At 35.5% G+C, this 19,029-nt stretch overlaps 1 protein-coding gene across 1 annotated transcript; it reads left to right on the forward strand.

The window, feature by feature from the left end:
- Positions 1-4,821: 4,821 nt before the first annotated feature.
- On the forward strand, positions 4,822-16,860 carry LOC142520475 (uncharacterized). Its single transcript, XM_075623456.1, has 8 exons — positions 4,822-5,054; positions 6,089-6,538; positions 6,629-6,803; positions 7,636-7,921; positions 9,331-9,403; positions 10,215-10,305; positions 16,113-16,192; positions 16,336-16,860. Exons 1-8 carry the CDS (start codon positions 4,971-4,973, stop codon positions 16,687-16,689), a joined length of 1,593 nt encoding a protein of 530 aa, XP_075479571.1. The 5' UTR covers positions 4,822-4,970; the 3' UTR covers positions 16,690-16,860.
- The last annotated feature ends 2,169 nt before the right edge of the window (positions 16,861-19,029 follow it).

Raw genomic sequence — 19,029 nt, forward strand, 5'->3', positions numbered from 1 at the left:
CTACCAGCTCGTTCCAGCCTTGGACAAACCCATCCTAGCAAAGCTTAGAACCCTCCTGGACCAACCTAACTCAAGCTCATAGCCCCATGCACACCGCACGATGCACACGACCGCTAGTCACTCACAAAACCCCAACCGAGAACCACCTTAACACCCTTCGCTCAAACCACTTCTTCACTAACCCCAGGCATGTTCGAGCCATCCTAGGCCATGGTTCAGACCCACCAGGGTCTGGTCTAGGGCTATAGATGACCCTTGCACAGCCAGCGCACCCAAATGTTCTGATCTAGCCATCCTCGACTCAAGCAACCAAGGTGCACCCTTCGGCCTATGCAATATCTCGACCCTCATAAAACTCCAGCCCTATGAAACTATAATTTTCAACGTACACAGCCCCTTAACAACTAAACTCGGCATTTTCCTTGCACATGAATCATAAAAACGTGAGTTGAATGCATAAACATGCGTTTTCATGAACAAATCGAAAGCATAATCATAAAACCATGCAAGGATCGAGCATTATACATATATAGCACACATATCAGCATAAATACAATATGAATGATGCAAAAATAAAGATACATGGAGTGCCTTAGCGTTTAAGAGTTCAAATACTCGAAGATACGCGCGTGGGACGTGAAACGGAGAGGCGAGGGAGAAGCTTTCTTGAAGAATTATGGAGGATTTCGAAATGGCTGCTGGTTGCTGCTGTTTTTCGAAGGTGGATGCTGATAAAAGTGAGGGAGGGGGCGGCCACTTAGTGTAATTAGGTTTAGGGTTTGTTTAGTTAGGGTTTAAATATAATTTGCATGCATAAATGGGCCTTAAAGAAAATTAAATGGATTAAAAAAGGTTTCGAGTTCATTAAGCATTAAAATAAACCCATTAAACCCAATTACGCTCTCGAAAATTATTTCGTTTTGGTATGTTTTTTAAAATAATGCCTGAACCCTCAAAAAGTCATTCGAAACGTTAAAAATTGCGTACCGGTAAAAAAATATGACCTGACGAGTCAAATTAATCACCAAGGCTCAATTTTCGAAATTCACATATAAAACACCTCATATTAAATAATTTAAAATAAATATTTACTAAAAAAAATTCCTGATATCTCCGGTCTCCGTTACCTGTTCGAGCTCGAAATGCATCTAAATACCCTAATGCGTGAAACTTTAAAAATAACCACCTATTCATGCCAACCAAGAAATAAATACATAAAAAAACATTAAACACATATTTAAATAAAACTTTAGATTGCATGCAGTCGGGTTACGTAGTTCGAATTTCTTAGACCTTACACCTCAGGATGAAGATGATCTGATATTATATATAGATTCCAATGATCAATGGTGGGCGGCAGTATTAACCAAGCTCACACCAGAAAGAGAACAATCATACATATATTGCAGTAGAATTTTCTCATATGCAGAAGCCATAAGATGACATATTAATGAAAAAGAATTTTATGCAGTAAAAAGAGCTTTTGAAAAATGACCATTATTTTTATTTGCAAAGAAATTTACTTTAAAAGTTGATGACATACAGGTAAAAGCTTTCTTGAGGAATAAAATATAATATAATGTCAAAATTACATTTTTGATATTGTGATTATTAAATATCATGAAAATATTCTTGCAGATTTTTAACAAGAGATGGACAGCTGTGATATCGATGCCATTATAAAATGTAGAGGCATTTGAGGGAACACATTGAATTGCTTCAAAACGAGTTCAATAAGCTTGTCCTAAATGCAGAAGTTGTGGGTAGGCTACAATAAGCTGATAAGAAAATTGTCTCTGATCAAATCACATGATGTTTACAGGCTTATACTCAGCTATGGTTTGTCATACAAAGGCCTATCCTCCAAGGCATTGAGAAGCCACTGGTTTTCCAAATGGAGAGTTTTCGAGTACATGACTCTATAACTGGAGCAGGTGATTCAAATACCCTTAGCACAAGTATTAAGTAGGGATCATCTCCAGATGAGTCGGCTGAAACGAAAATTGAAACTCCAGATCCCTATCTCGAGTCTTCAAGTCAACCCTTCACCTCGGGGATCGAAGAGAGAAAGATCAACCTTAGACCCAATACAGACAAGGGAAAATCTAAGGTTGATACTAATGAAGCTACAATTTCTCCGTTTCAGGTTTATCAACAAATGTGAGAGAAATTAAAAAAAAAAGAGTAGACATTAACCCGGCCACAATCAGGGTTGATGTTTCAGGAAAATATCCTAGGGTATGGATGAAACCAAATTCATATCCAAAGGAAGTAAACGTCTGGTATGAATTCAGGGCTCTTGCCTCGGTTTATACTATATCACCTAGCTTCCCAGAAATTTCAGGGCTACCTAAATGGATTCAGGAAGCAGTTCATGAAACATGAGCAAATAACGACTATTTGTCCAGATGAGACATTCTGGAGTTATAGTTCTTTAGTACAGTACCAGAACCAGTAGGAAAAGGCTCTCACGAAGTCTTTCATTTCATCACGTTAAGGAGGCCAGATATTATTGTTCAAAAATTAATCAATGATCCTCCGATAGAAGAAACACTCATGTTGCTTCAATAACTGAAGATGACATTTCCGTTTAAATTTTATCATAATTGAGTAAATGGATCATTCCTATTAAATGCTATGATAGGAAAAACAACAAGTTTTACAGAAGATTTATTTGAAAGAAAAGAAATCTTTTGTGGAATAACAAGCTGTCGGGGAGTAAAGAAACTCGTCGTAAATTCTGCAACATGGCTTATGTGGGAATATAGTTAGAACAGATCTGCCTAGAATGCCCGAATCAAAAGGAGCCAAAATTTGGCAAGGGCTTCAGATCTCGGTCAGACAGGAAGCATCTTGCAGAGACATGACCAAGTGTTGAAGGACCACAACCACGTTTTCCTCGGGAATACCAAAAGTTTAAGATTCCCTGACAAAAATAAGTGGACATGTGACTACAATCACTTTTCTTTGGGGATAACAAAAGATAAATATTCCCCGACAAAAGCAAGTAGACATGTAATTTGCTCACTAACTAAAAGAATTGGACCCAAATACACCTATAAATACATAGTAAATGAGAACAAGAAAATCACACAAGAATTAAAACGAGATTGGAACCAAATTAAATGTATTCTACATATTTCAAGGTTTCCAAAAGACAGATTAAGGCGATAAGAAATCAAGTAGTAATCTTCAAAGATCTATACAAACTGTTAAAAGAAGCAGGGAATGAGATTTCAGCTGATATGATCCAAATACGTATCTACTGGTTATGCCAGAAGATAAAAATGGAAGAACAAGCTGTTTCTAGATTAATGATCTAGAAAAAAAAGAGACAATTCAAGAAAAAGAGGAGGGATTATTCAACCACTTACTCAACCCACTCAAGAGATAATGCCAAACACAGCTGGAAGGAATTAAAGAAAATCAAAGGCAAGTTTTGAAGTCCTAAATTCATATCCGCAAAGGACTTCTATAAATATAAAGACAGAAGGAAGATGAAGACATCACTTAATCTCTTCATTTTCTTTCAAAACATTGTAATAGTTTCTCTTTCTAGTTTATGTGTGTGTTAACTTCGGCTATTATAAGTAGATAAACAAGTTCTTCATCCTCTACAAGAGATTACTATGTAATAATAATTTGTTATATTTGAATAAAAAGACCAAGGCTTTTGCCTCTCTCATGTGTTAGTTTCAAATTGAGCTTTTCACTATATACCCTGAGGTAGGAAACAAAATAGGGTTGTGCCAAGTGCTGTTGAAAGAATCTACGTCAGAAACCATCGGTTGCGATTATGTGGTTGGGCTGTGAAGAACAATCTGTAAAACTCGGTGGATATAACACAACGGCACTCCGGTCACATAGGTAAATTGTTTAATTTATTATACGGAAGCATGATGAGCCATTTATAAAAAAAACCGATAATCGAAATATGATATATAGGCCGAAAACCTTGCGTAGCTGCATGTCTTGAGGCTATATGTTTTTAAGAACAAACTTGATGTGTAAAATAATGCCACATACCATAATTATGAGAATTAAAAATATTTTTGGAAATTTTGAAAATCTGGGGAGTTAAAACAAAAATGTGAGGGAATAAAAATTAAAAGAGAAAATTAATATGGAGATGTGGAGTGAATACGAAGTTGCCCTTATTTTAAATAAATTACAAAAATAATAAAAATCATTTTTTCAATATTTGAGGAGTGAAGTTTTATATGGGTTTAGAAACCGAGGATGCCTTTAGATAACAGACCTATGACAATAAATATCATATTTAGAGTTGTTTTTTTTTATACAATTTTTTAATATTTTTTACGAATAAATATTTTACCATCCCAAGACAAAAAGATAAATAAATAAATATTTATTTATTTATTTATTATGAACATTTATGTAAATATAGCTTAAACGATAATGAAGTGTGTGTATAATTTTGATATATAAATAAATAAACTCAAATGCTGCTGATGATCATTATGTAGTGTGTGTAATTTCGAAATATAAATAAATAAAATCTAATGCTGCTGATGATCATTATTATTTTTTGATTTGTTAATTAATGGTAATATTATAGGAGATTAAGAATTAAAGAAGCTTGCTTAAAAAAAAAGGGAATTTTTTTGTGAGATGGTCTCACGAATCTTTATATGTGAGATGAGTCAACCTTACCGATATTCACAATAAAAAGTAATACTCGTAGTATAAAAAATAAAATTTTTTTATTGATGATATTATCTCATAAATACGACACATGACACTTTTCACACGAATTTTTGTAAAAAGATAAAAATAAAGAAGCTTGTTTTGTTCCCTTTATCGTATTATTACCCACCTTGTCGATTCAGCTTCACTCCAAACTCCCAACAGAATTTTGTTGACTGCTTTCTATTCAAAGTCCAACGACACCTTTCACGCCTAATAAAGCTTCTCTAGTGCCTGATTCCTATTGGGAATCAACATCAGTAATGGCGGAGATTAACAGTGTTGGAACAGTGAATCAAAATTCTCTTCAAGAACTTGAGAATGATGCCCATGAGGCTTATGATCAGGTTGTTCTCTCGTTTATGCTTCTTGTTTCTGTGTAATTTTCCTGGGTTTTTTGTTTTCTTGGTGATGGTGATGAGTATTAGCTTTTCTACAATGATCTGTATGTGTGATTCTTTGGTTTTCTTGGAAGTTTTAAGTTAATGGCTATGGAAACTTTAAAATTACCCTTTTGTTTTTTTCTTTGATTTTTGGAAATCTGGGATGGTCTTGGTTAATTCCATGTAATTTACAAGCATTTTTGTCGAGGAATGGATCCTTTTTATTAGGTACCCCCACAAGTTTGTGGCTTTTTTTTTAAATTCATTTACTCTCTGATACATGATGAGGGTTTAAGTTTTCTTGGTGAAAGGGGATTTGGGATTTGGTGTTTAAAATAAGTTTCCAAAAAAATATTGGAAAGCAATTTAAAATATCATGAATGTTTAAGGAGAAACTCAACAGTCCAAGGCTCTAAATAGTGCTTCAAAAGGAATGTGATCATCTTAAATTATGAGAAACTGGAAAGATCGGCTTTGGATGCAACTAATGTGGTACTGGGACAGGTTTTGTGGTTTTCATGCTATTTATTGCTATTATAAATGGAGAAAATGAAAATTAATGGATTATCTTGAAATTGCGGTATCAAAAAATGTGATTTTCATGCCATATATTGCTAGTATGAATGGAGGAAATGAGAGTGTATGGATATCTTGAAACTCAGGTGTAAAAAATGTGGAGACGAATTGCTTGTTGAATTCAATAACAATTGAGAAATACATAATTAATTAAAGTGAAAAAGGGAGTTTTCTAGTAGTATTTTCTGTCTCTATAGCAACAATTTCATTGCATTGTTGATAACTAGTGTGCCATTTAGCAACAGTTCCCCCTATATCGTCCTTTGCAAAATTACTTGTTGCACCACTTATAAGCAATCACTTTCTTGTCTATTTAGTATTTATCAGGTTGGTTCTCAACTACATCTCCATGATGCTTTGTACAGAGATTATTTAGAAAGTTGAGGGATAAAAGTGAGCTTGGTTTTTCCTTGATTTGCCAGGAACCTTGTCTGAAGTATGAAAAAGAAGACACCTTAATGCAGCAACACCCAAGACGGCCAAACCTCTCGTCGTTGGAAATACCTGTGCGTTCTTTGGAAAGTACACTGTCCGATTTTACGAGGATTGATGTTCCAAGCCCAAATTCCATAAGAGCAGGATTGCCACCCAGACCAAATTCAGCAAAATTTATATCATCTGTTAGAAACCTGCTTCCCCAGAAAAGCTTCGCAGGTTGTAAAAATCTATCTCGGGATGATGGTAAAAAAGTTCTGATTACCCCGGATACACCTCTATCAGACAAACCCTCGACTTCAAGGTCGTTTTCTCTAAACAAAATTTTGTTCTCTTCCTCAACAAAATCGGCACATTCTTTACCCGTCACACCAATTCCTGATGTTGATCCTAAGTCCTCACATGAAAATCACAACAATCGCCAATTTAAAACACCTGTAAGTTACTTTTCTAAGTTCTTATAACTAGAAATGTTGAGTGTATTTTTGTTTCAAATTCTTCCGTTCTAACTTAATTGATGTGTTCAGATAACAGAAGTTAAACAACACATGATGCGGTCATTTTCTGTTCCAGTTAATGTCAAGACAAGAAGCTTGAGGGGGGCAGATTCTTTGGGAGGTTTGATTCGTGTAATATCCAGAAATCAGTCGGCCATATCAGTTGATACTGCCTCCACAGATATATCCCCTGACAATGAATCTGGTACTGCATCGGTGCATCCATGAATGCTGTTCTCATAGAGTTTAAAATTATATTCGCACTGGGCTTAAAAATACAAACAAAATATTTTTCGTTAATCGACCTACATACATGTCACACACACATTAATACCAAACTTGATACTTTTATATCGAAAATCAGTTAGCTAGATTAGTTGACACTGCCTCCACGGATATATCGTTGACAATTGAATCTGGTACTACATCCATGAGTGTTGTGCTTAGAGTTCAGAAATTTTTTTGTGTTGTGCTTGTACAATCTAACCATAATAATTGCAATCAATGGGCCTCCATATGTCAACCACACCACAAATACTGAGCTTAGTGCTTTTATATCAAAAATGAGTTGGCTAGATCAGTTGACACTGCCTCCACAGAAAGAGCCCGTGACAGTGAATCTCGTATTGCATCCATGCATATTGTGCTGACAGATTCAAAAAATTTAATGTTGAAAATCCAGACATAAATATTGGTAATCAGTGGATATATATGTGTGTGTGTGTGTGTGTGTGAAGCACACCACAAATGCTTAGCTTAAAGCTTTTATAAATGAGCTTCAGCATATTATGATCTTGGGAGGCCAATCAGATACTCCATTTCAGTGTGTGGATGGTTCATCAGTGACTCTTCAACTGTTTCCATAAATTATAGTATTTCAAATTAATTTACATGAACCGATGTGTTTCATAGGGAGTGGTGGTAAAACCTTTCTATTTGTCACCATTTTTTGTGTGTTTCTTTTTTCTGTTACGTTCCTTTGTTAATATATTTTCTCCCTATAGATAATTATTGTAGCATATTTACTTCATATATAGATGATGGTGAAGACATTCCGGAAGAAGAAGCTGTATGCAGAATTTGTTTTGTTGAACTTGGAGAAGGGGGTGAAACGTTGAAGATGGAGTGCAGCTGCAAAGGAGAGCTTGCACTTTGCCACAAGGATTGTGCTGTGAAGTGGTTTAGCATCAAAGGTAATAAAACCTGTGATGTTTGTAAGCAGGATGTCCGTAACCTTCCTGTAACATTGCTTAAAATACAAAATCCTCCGAATGCCTCAAGAAGATCCGCTGGACTGCAGCAAAGGGAAGCTGCTCGCTATAGGTAAGTAAAATAATCTTTTATGAACAGTTTGACACTGCTGGTATCACTGATCAATCTCTCCTTTTTGTTTGTTGTCCTGCTGCTTCATTGACTTTGTGGACCTAATTTGATTACTAGATTATCTTTCCCCATAGTAATTTTCCATCTATGTTGTTTATGTCTAATCTTCGTATCTTTTATGATCTACAATTTAAGATTAGATGAGACTATGCATAAGCCAGACTTCACAAATGTCTTTCAATGCTGAGATGACACACGAACTAGTTACAATGTGAACAAAAGGAGTTCAAACGAGTGGAAAGTGGATATTGTGGGGGTTGTGAATGTTATTGATGAAATCTTGATTTGTTCTTGCTAAAGATACAAGCCTTTTTGTAATCTGAGATAGCTAAATCTAGTAGAAACAATTCACTTTAAATCTGTAAGATAATCAGGTGAAGCTAATTTTCTCAAATTAATGTTCTAACATCATGTCAAGTCATAAAACATAAACCATAAAATTATAGTATAATAAACTGAATTTTTTAGCTTGGCGTCAAAAGCTAACTGTGAAGGTAGGGGAGGTAAATAGCCACACAAATCAGGTACCAAACTCAAACACCTTTTTGATGTGGGACTAATTAAGGGCAAAGCAACACGCCACACTCACAATACTAGTGCCAATGTGTGTTAGCGTTGCATTTTCTTTACCTAGTCATGATTAAAAGCTTCAATGGTGTTCTCTCCCCAGCCGGGGAATTTAAACTGGGACACATTAGTTGAAATGCGTGCTCATGTTTGGTCATTGTGAGATTCTTGCTCCACAGTGACCGGTCCAGGTGAAAGGGACCAGAAACCATATGAACGTCGCACTATATTCTGTAGCTTCAATAAGTACCCATTTTACCATGTGAGTTATGCTCTATGATATCGATTAGGCTTGATATATCTAGTTTTGTAGTTTTTGGACATAGTGATGACTTATGAGAGTGATGGAGGAAGCGGCATACAAGGACTCAATATATCTGTTTTCATAGTTTCCGCCAAGTGAAAGGGGCCTCTATTTTTTTGTTATACTTTCTGAAAATCTTAACATGGTTGCTTTGGTTGCTTTGACAATACCTTATAAAGGTTGTAACTTGTAAATGTGCAAATATATCATCTCAAATGTAAATGTTAAAATACATCATCTCAAATATTTCTTTCATTACGACATAGTAATGAAATAACCTATCTTGGTGCTTTCTACCTGTGGAATGTCATTTCAGTTTCTTCCAACCGTTGAATGTTTTTATTGTTTCTTTTCCTTTTTAGATTTATGTTTAATGGCAACAGTTTAAAAGCATTTATGGAAATAATTCTTATACTTAACTGCTTTCCGAATTGGATCTCATTGTTGATTTTGTAAACTTAATGTCGATTCTCGACAGGGTCTGGCAGGATGTCCCCGTTCTTGTCATGGTCAGCATGCTTGCATATTTCTGTTTTTTGGAGCAGCTTTTGGTAATTCTTTTTCATTTTTAATTTGCTCATATCCGTGTTTGTCAGAAACTGTCTTATTAGCTGATCAAGTTCTTCGGTATTCAAATTATTCCCCATTCTACTAGCAACTCTTCTTGGTTTCCTTTTTGATTGTATGCGTGATAGTTTGACTCTTCCAGAAGAGAGGTGAGATCTTCATTGGTTTCATGATGCTCTGTGAAGGTACTACATGACTTGTAACTATTTTTAGACATGGTGAACTAGTAATGTTATGATACATAACGTCTGATTGCATATTGTTCCTTGTAATAAAAAATTGATAGGGTATTGAAGTTTTTTTATGTTGTGTGAAAATCATAGCCAGATCTTTAGAATGCTGGGCTTTTAGTGTCGCCTTGACGGAATGGAGATTGATGGCTTCATGTTAGTACAGCTGTATACTTCGGGACAGACATGCATCTGTGTTGCGTATGGCCGATATTTGCTAGTTTTTAGGGATGGAAAACTAAGATGCTCATAACCTAAAACAAAGATGCTCATGACCTAACAGTGCTCTCTAGATAGTCGTTTGTAGTGATATGATCTCTCTGCAGCATTAACTTCCACAGATTTGATCCCACTTCATCCATTGCATCTATTGAATTGATTCATTTAATAATCTTGTTTTTCACTTTTGGCTAGTGAAACTGACAACACTGTATGCACTAAGCTTCTCATCTTTAAGCAGTGAGCCTTATCATGCTTTGTATATTCTCATGTATGCTATCTCTCATCTTTGATCTCAAATTTCAAGTTTCGTCTCCAATCAACTTTAAGATTTCCACTATTACAGGTATCTGACATGGGAGCTCGAGCTCTTGCCATATCTTTGCCATTTTCTTGTGTTTTAGGACTTCTTTCATCTATGATAGCATCTACTATGGGTAAGATTACTCAGCTAATCACATTTTTTGGTTTAATCAACATATTTTTTTTATTTGGTAAATTACCATTTCATGTGAGGTACTCCTTTTTCCTTTTCTTAACTCTTCTTTCTTTTTCTTTGAGAGGATAAATGTGAACAATTTATTAATGGGCAGCAAAGGCTTACTCCCACTTACTCCGATTTTTTTTTCTGGTTATCTCTGTGTGTGCTTAACATCTCGAAAATCAGCGAGGGAATGTTGTTACCAATGGGGACAATTTAAGAAATGATCCTGTTCAAAATTTGTACTTAATTACAGTGTTTTCAGAACAGTACTGGTTCGATCACTAGTTCGGTTATGAAAACATTGCTTAATTATAACATTCTTTGACTTATTTTTTGTTACGTCACCTTCGAATTTGCAAAAAACAAGTTGGACTACGTATTGAACATGCTTAGAAAATACACACATGGTCCAATGCATGGGGCAATGTTTAAAAAATGAGGTCATGTTTTGAAATTGAATAAGAGGTTGTATACCATATTTTGAAATTGAATTTTGTAAGAGGCTGTATACTAAATTTCCACTTATCAGCTAGAGTTGCTCAGTGAAAGGAGAGAAAAATTCTTTCTTTTGGATATACTTTTTTTTCTTTCCAAAGCATTTTTTCTTTCTATGGTAACCAGAAGAGACATATGGGTATTGCATTCTATAATTCCATTTTCTTTTGCTCTCTCTTGTGCAATCTTCAAGAATACCAGACCTTTTACTTTGTACATGGATAAATTGTCTAGATATAAACTAGGGGGAACCATATAAGCAGTTGCCACTAACTTGCGTCCTCCCTCTCCCCATTTCTATATAACTAATGAAAATAACAAATTTTGGTTCCTTTACTTAGTCCTCAGTTATTTGTGAAGCTTCAGATACAAAGACTGCTATCTTTTTAGATGCCCTTGGTTTACAATCTGACATGGATCTGTGTATAAAATGAGTCAATTTGCAATTTAAGTCTGTTTATAAGTGTCTCGCTCCTAAAGTCCTCTTGATATTCACTTGTGACTTATATAGCTTCTTGATCAATTCCATCGGAACAAAGATTCTGCGTGTATATTTTCAAAGTCAGGAATAGGATTTGAAATCTTGGATGTTATGCTCCACTGGAAAAGCCATTTAAAGTGATTTTTTATAACCTTCGAATGTCAGCAAGATCTTGTTGTGATTGCTTTTGTCATCGTTCAATACTAAAGCTTTTGACCTGCACAACTTACAGGAATGCCAGAGTGAAGTGGCTTAGAATTCTATTGCTTTTTTTTTCTGGATGCCAAAATTCACTAGAAAATGGCCTGATTTAGCCACAAATCATGGGTAATAGGTTTCTGAAGTCATCAAAATACAAATGTTTTCACTGTATCCAAGAAATTTATAGTAAGATACAGAAATCTAAGAGTTCAATTTGTGTACAGCTTTGTACCAAATCAAATGAGCATTCAACAACTTAAATAACTTAAAATTTGTTCTGCTATCTTTTGTCTAAAAAAGTTACATATGCAGCTGCTTAGAGAAACCCAACACATTTAGTTCTCAGTACACAATGTTTATCTGGGCTTTAGACCCAGATAAACGAAGATGGAGCTCAAAGAGCTCTACACTTCGATGCAACTTTCTCATTATCTTCTGAGCATAATCTCTAGCCTGATAATTTGGAGAATACTTGTTAATTATTGTCGAAGTAGTTAGGATTTGATAAGCTCAATTTTGAACTAAGATCTTATATTATTGGTATGATATGTTATTTCCTAGATTTAGTGAGATTTGGTTTTACTCCTCTGATCTATATAAAGTGTACTAATCCATGACTTTAAAAAATAATAAATCCTTATATTGTCTGCCATATTATTCTATATGGTATTAGAGCGTCTAGGTTAGAATCGGCCATGAATTTCAAAGCAGCCATGGTCGGCGCTGGTTCTGGTAGTGAAGGCGCCAGTTCAAGCAGTGACCGTGGAACCCAATCGCATGTCACACCCCCAAATTCTTGTCTTCAAATAACGATCCACAAAGTGAATGGGTAGAATTATTTGGAGTGGGCACAATCAGTTCGGCATGTGATTGATGGAAAAGGTCTACATGGAACCACCATTTGGATTTATTGATCAGTTTAAACCGAAGGTGTGCAAGCTAAAGAAATCACTCTATGGACTAAAACAGTCTCTCAAAGAATGGTTCGAAAGGTTCAGAAAGTTTGTGAGAAGCCAAGGCTATTGTCAAGGACAATCGGATCATATTCTCTTCACAAAAAGGTTCAATAGTGGAAAGGTTTCAATGTTAATTGTCTATGTTGATGATATAATGTGGGGCCTTTAACTCCTAATCGTTGTTACAATGCAATTTGATTAGGGTTAATTAATTACAGCGGAAAACGAGTTTAAATTTTCTTTACGATGAGCCCAAAACATCTTATTTGAATACTAAAAATAGTATTTCATCTCACATCATAAAACATGCCCACACGTAATCAAGACCAACTACAAACAAACAACTCATATCCTCGGGATATGCCCCGGTATATAGATACACATACATATATACTGGGAAACAAAGCATAAAACCTCAGCTCAAACTGTGACTCTCTCCAGAAGTACCCTCTCCGGCCTCTTGATATCCTGGAGTACCTGCCATTGTCCACACACAAAGACAACAACAGCCCCCCTTGGGGGTGAGCAAAACTCCGTATGGAACAACCATCATATATACAACAGATCTACACGATAATATATGATATGCAATGCATGTATGTCGTGGAGGTATCAGTTCAAATGCTCATCCACTGAGCACATGTCAGAATCAAACGAATCGCTATCAAATCAATGCTCGAGCTGGCACACCGGCCTCAATCAGGGATACTCGTATGATAGCGTCGACAAAGCGCCATCAAATCCCAAATCTCAATCAATCATCGGGGTCACAAATGACTATGCTTTAAGGGTCATATAATACCAAACATAGCATTGTGTTCACAAACCCCAGAATCAAATCAAATCATATCAGGGTATCCAAGGATCATAGCTCAACGTGCATGTTATGTATCGATGTATGCATCAAACGATGTGTTAACAAAATGTTTATTTTATACATCGATATTCCAATCACAATGTCATGTATGCCACATCAAGTCATCACATAAGGCATATAGACACATCTTCTCAATCAAACCAATCAAACATATATCATATGATACAGATACCTGTCGTATGTTATCCGGTCGCAACATACCTCAATTCTTCTTCCAGTTGATGTAGCTTGAAGATATCAGTATAATAATCTATCTACATCAATAACATATTCATTCCAATCAATAACATCATTCAAAATCATCAATATAAGTTTCAAATATATTTTGAAATTTTGAAAATTCATATTAAATCGAAATCATAACATAATTCAATTTCGACTTCGAATATGAGTTTCTTGTCGGTTATTCTACCACATATATGAATATCGATTTCAAATACATGCTATTCCAGTACTTTAATATTTAGAGCGGCTGAAACTAGAAGAAATTTACCTCAAAAGGAAGCTCTCGACGCGAAGATTCCAAATATATAATTTGTTTCGCGTTTGGATAACGTTTCGAGGTGATTTCGTACGTAAGAAATCAATTTTCCAACTTATCTCTCGAAGTTGCTGAAAGAAATGACGAAGGAAAGAAAGAAGAAAACTTATTCTTATCTCCACCGCATTCGTGCTCGGGCGATAGAATTCTCGCGTCCGAGCGCGAGACATTCTGTCCCCGAGTATTACTTGCACCGCGCTCGGGCGGTCAAAAACTACCGCTCGGGCGCGGAACGTTCTGTCCGAGCACTAGTTTATTCTACACTAGCGCTCGGGCGGTCATTTTCTACCGCTCGGACGCCATACGCTCTATACAATTACCCAACTTGTGGTGCACTAGCGCTCGGGCGGTCATCTTCTACCGCTCGGGCGCCAGATGTTCTGTCCCAACTATTGGTCTTGTATTGTATCGGCGTCCGGCTTCTCCACTCGCGCTCTTACAACTTCAATTCTGTTAATTAATCAATATCTAGTACAATATTTCATTATTAACATTTATTTTCTCACTTTCATTATCATGATATACATAATTACATTACAAATTCATGAATTATCGATAATCACCATAAGGTTTACGATAATACGATACACGGTCCTTACATATAATATTGTGAGGTGATGATATAGAAGAGACGAACAGATTAAAGAAAAGCTTGGCAAGAGAGTTTGAAACGAAGGATTTCCTTGGAATGGAGGTAGCAAGGTCTAAAACGAGAATCATGGTGTCTCAAAGAAAATACATTCTCGACCTCCTGATGGAGACAGGGATGAGTGGACAGATACTCCTATAGAAGCCAACAAGAAGCTAGGAGATATCAACAATAGCGTTGCAGTGGATACATGAAGATATCAAAGAATGGTCGGGAGATTGATTTAACAGTCGCTCACACGCCCGGACATTGCCTTCGCAGTAAGTATGGTTAGCCAATTTATGCACTTGCCGTGTGAAGAACACTTTGAAGCTGTACATTGAATTCTACGATATCTAAAGGGAACTCCAGGGAAGAGATTGCACTTTGAGAAAACTGAGAATCGAGAAGTTGAAGTATATACAGATGCTGATTGGGCAGGATCAGTCACTGATCGAAGATTGACCTCTGGTTATTGAACATTTGTGTGGGACAACTTGGTAACATGGAGAAACAAAAAACAACGAGTAGTTGTAAGAAGCAGCGCCGAGGCAGAATTCAAATCTATGGCACAAAGAGTGTGAAATATTGTGGCTTAATCGAGTCACGGAGGATCTAAAAATGAGTGAAGTTTCCCATCAAGTTGTACTGTGACAACAAAGCAGTCATTAATATTGTTCACAATCTAGTTCTTTATGAGAGAATAAAGCATATCAAAATTGACATGCATTTCTATAAGAGAAGCTTGAAGGAGGAGTTAACTGTATAAGTTGTAGATATCGTAACTAAGGGCTTATCCAAACTTTTGAAAAACAAGTGAGCAAGTTGGGGATGATGAATATCTTCGCACCAACTTGAGGGAGAGTGTTGAAGTAGTTAGGATTTGATAGGCTCTATTTTGAACTAAGATCCTATATTATTGGTATGATAGGATATTTTCCAGATTTAGTGGGATTTGTTTTTACTCCTTTTATCACTTTTATATATAAAGTGTATAATCCATAACTTTAAAGAATAAGAAATAATAGAATTATTTCTCTTTATATTGTCTGACATATTGTTCTATTATTATCATAGAACATTGATGGTCTTTTCACAATTTGTTGGAATTCTCTTTAATACTTTGAAACCATAAATTCTCTCTGTTGCATCGTTCCTTGGACACAAAATCTTAGTGAGGATAGGCTGATATGGTCTGATGATTAAATAAGATATCAATCTTGATACTTCGTGAAGCAGGGAGATCCATGTCCTTATGATATCAGCTGCCCATTAAATTTAATGAATCTTCCATTGTATGAACTAAGTTTGTAACGCGAGGAAGATAATAAAGCGAGAAACAGTATGGCATAATATTGGTGTTCCTGGTTGTAAACCTGATATTCAATGACAAATGTATACTAGCTTAAACTGGGTATTCTCTCTTAATTTTGAATTGTATTCGATAATTTGAAAGTGAAAACCATTTTTTATTCATTTGAGTCATTTGCTTACCCTTTAGTGTTTCTTGTTTGAAGTGTTTTTCTTTAAAAGATTAATGTTTTGGGTAAAAACTACAATGACTTATCTTATAATTGACAGTGAGCAAGGGATACATATGGGCTTATGCTTCATTCCAGTTTGCCATAGTCATCCTATTCGCTCATATATTCTACACAGTGGTATGACACAACTGTTCATCTTCTGCTTAGTTCATTCCCTTTTCTCTCTGTATATTGACTCGAATTCATGTGAACATACCCTTTTCAGCAATAAATTTGTTGGGCTTTGTTTTTTAAACCATTACATGCTAAACCCCGTGCAGCTCAAAGTAAACTCTATCCTGTCTATTCTACTTTCCTCATTCACTGGGTTTGGAATCGCAATCAGCACCAACTCACTTCTTGTCGAGTACTTGAGATGGAGATCAAGCCGTCATCCCCATTCTTCAGCACAGCAAAGAAGCAACATTGTGCAGTCACAAAGTGGGCAGAGGCGTCACCAACACCGGCAGCAGCATCAGCACCGAAATCATCAAATTCATCACCAACATCAGCAACCAGCTGCGCAATTTAATGAGTATAATCAAGTAATTCAAAATCCATCGGCACATCATATCCCTGTTGGATCATCACAAAGCACCGTGCAACAGCAGGAAACTGTATTGCAGAACATTTAAGCCTCGTATATTGAGTTATTCCATAGATTTTTTAGTCGAAGGGTTGGGTCTCAGCTTTGGAGTTTTGGGATAGTACATATGTAACGAAGCGATGCTATTGAGTTATAAACAAACCGTGAATGTTATTTTTGGAGATAATTTAGCTTCTGCTTCAACTTTTCTGAAAAATAATGCCGGTATCGCTGACTTAACGGACTTATCATTTAAGAGTTCTAGTTTCACGTGAGTGAAGCATATATACAATCAATAAAGTCGAAATGAATGGTGCAACGAAGAAAATAAAAGAGATTGAAGACGCACGACGACTTGGAGGGTTTATTGCCATCTCGATTAATTTATATGATCTCATCACAAATAATATTAGGTTTGAGGTTCTCTAGTCAAGTTCAACTAAATATGAGCTGAAGTGTTAAATTTGAAAGAGTGGGTTTTTTGTGAGACGGTCTCAAGAATCTTTATCTGTGACTCGGTTCAAAACTATCGATATTCACAATAAAAAGTAATACTCTTAGCATAAAAAGTAATACTTTTTCATGGATGACCCAAATAAGAGATCCGTCTCACACAATACGACTCGTGAGACCGTTTCACACAAGTGTTTGCCAATTTGAAAATGATTCATGTGTAACAAAAACATGTGTTCCATGATGAGGAATAAAAGTTATTTTTATTCGATGTTTCGTATATAGATGTTCTTAATAAGTGCTAAAAAACATTTTTGAATAATTAGAAAATGTTATTTTTGAGCTTTGCTTCTCCATTAAAGAAATTTTATTAATTTGGTGATGAACAATTGATTTTTCTTAAAAAAGTAAAAATTGATATGAGTTTCAGTATTTGGTTTGGTATCAAATTTTTTGATGCATTTTTAAAGAAAATTAAAATATTTTTACATTTTTAAAGAAAATTGAAACATAATGTCACGCCCTGAGCCTAAGGTTAATCCACACCGGTGTTGTTCAACAATCATATAATCACCAAATAACAAGCCTCATAGTACAATATAAACCAAAATCAGTTTATATCATAAACACCATAAAAATTACATTGTCTTTACAACATGAATACTTAAAATGAAGAAAATATGCGGAAACGTTTTGCAACTTTAAATAAATGAAACTTAAAGGAACATATTCTTAATTAAATTTTTTCATATGTCCACTACTAGCCCCAAAATTAGTCTTATTCTTGTTCCTGATTTCTTCTTCTGAGTTATCTGTGGAATGTAGAGTAAGTGATGAGTGATATGACCGTTACTCCGTAAGCAGAGGCCATTTGAGCACATACATATCATGCATACATGATTTTCGAAAAATTTATATCATATATAACATATTTCGTGGCATATGCACTGATATTCCTCTACGAATGATTTACTGATATCAACTCCTAATTTTTACTTATCAAAGGGGCAATAACATATAACCGTTACAATTCTACCGTGTAAGGGCCATAAACATATCTTATTTGAGATTATAATGCATATCCAGTTTAATCCTCACAATGCCAAACAAAAGATAATCATATCACAAGAAAGAGTAAATGAAGAATTGCACTCGACCGGAACTTTCAAAAACGAAACAATTCATATGCAGATTATTTTATATAAGCTCATTTACCTTAGATCTTGATGCTAAAAGTGTGAAGAATGGTTTTGTTTCTAGGATTTTCGAATTCTCCTTGGATTTGGACTGCAACAGAACTTCGATACTCGGCAAAACTTGGAGAGCAAAACTCAAAATCTTGAGAGCACTTGAGAGAAAATTTCGAAATTTTCAGGTGTTATTTTCGAATGGGAAGATCCACTTATTTATAGGGGCTGATTGTTATCCTAATCATGTATTGTCTTCGCATTTAAACTTTTGAATTAAATTTTGAATTTAAGATAAGTTATCCTCCCTTATCTATCTCCTTGGATAGGTTTTCGAAAATATTCCCTTGCTAAGCCTGTAAATGAGAAATTCCAGGTCTAATTTTCCAGCATCTGGTAGATCTTTTATTATACCGTACAACTTAATTTGTGCCCTTACATTTTTGAATTTTCCCCCTATGTAAAAGTTCGAGTCCAACAATGGCTTTTTCTCCAACGTCATCCTAATACAGAGGTGATCGACACTTTCTTCCATACAGAGCTTCATCTGGGGCTATTCGAATGTTGTTGTGGTATATGTTATTGTATGCAAATTCAATTAAGGTAAAATGAGTGCCCCAATTGCTAATGAACTCTAGGGCGCATGCTTGCAGCACATCCTCTATGGTTTTGTATTGTTCTCTCGGTTTAGCTATTTGTTTGAGGGTGATAGACCGTACTAAGAGTAAGCTTTGTTCCCATTGAACATG

Source organism: Primulina tabacum, chromosome 12 (genome assembly GCF_025594145.1).
Source record: "Primulina tabacum isolate GXHZ01 chromosome 12, ASM2559414v2, whole genome shotgun sequence".
Classification (NCBI taxonomy): domain Eukaryota; kingdom Viridiplantae; phylum Streptophyta; class Magnoliopsida; order Lamiales; family Gesneriaceae; genus Primulina; species Primulina tabacum.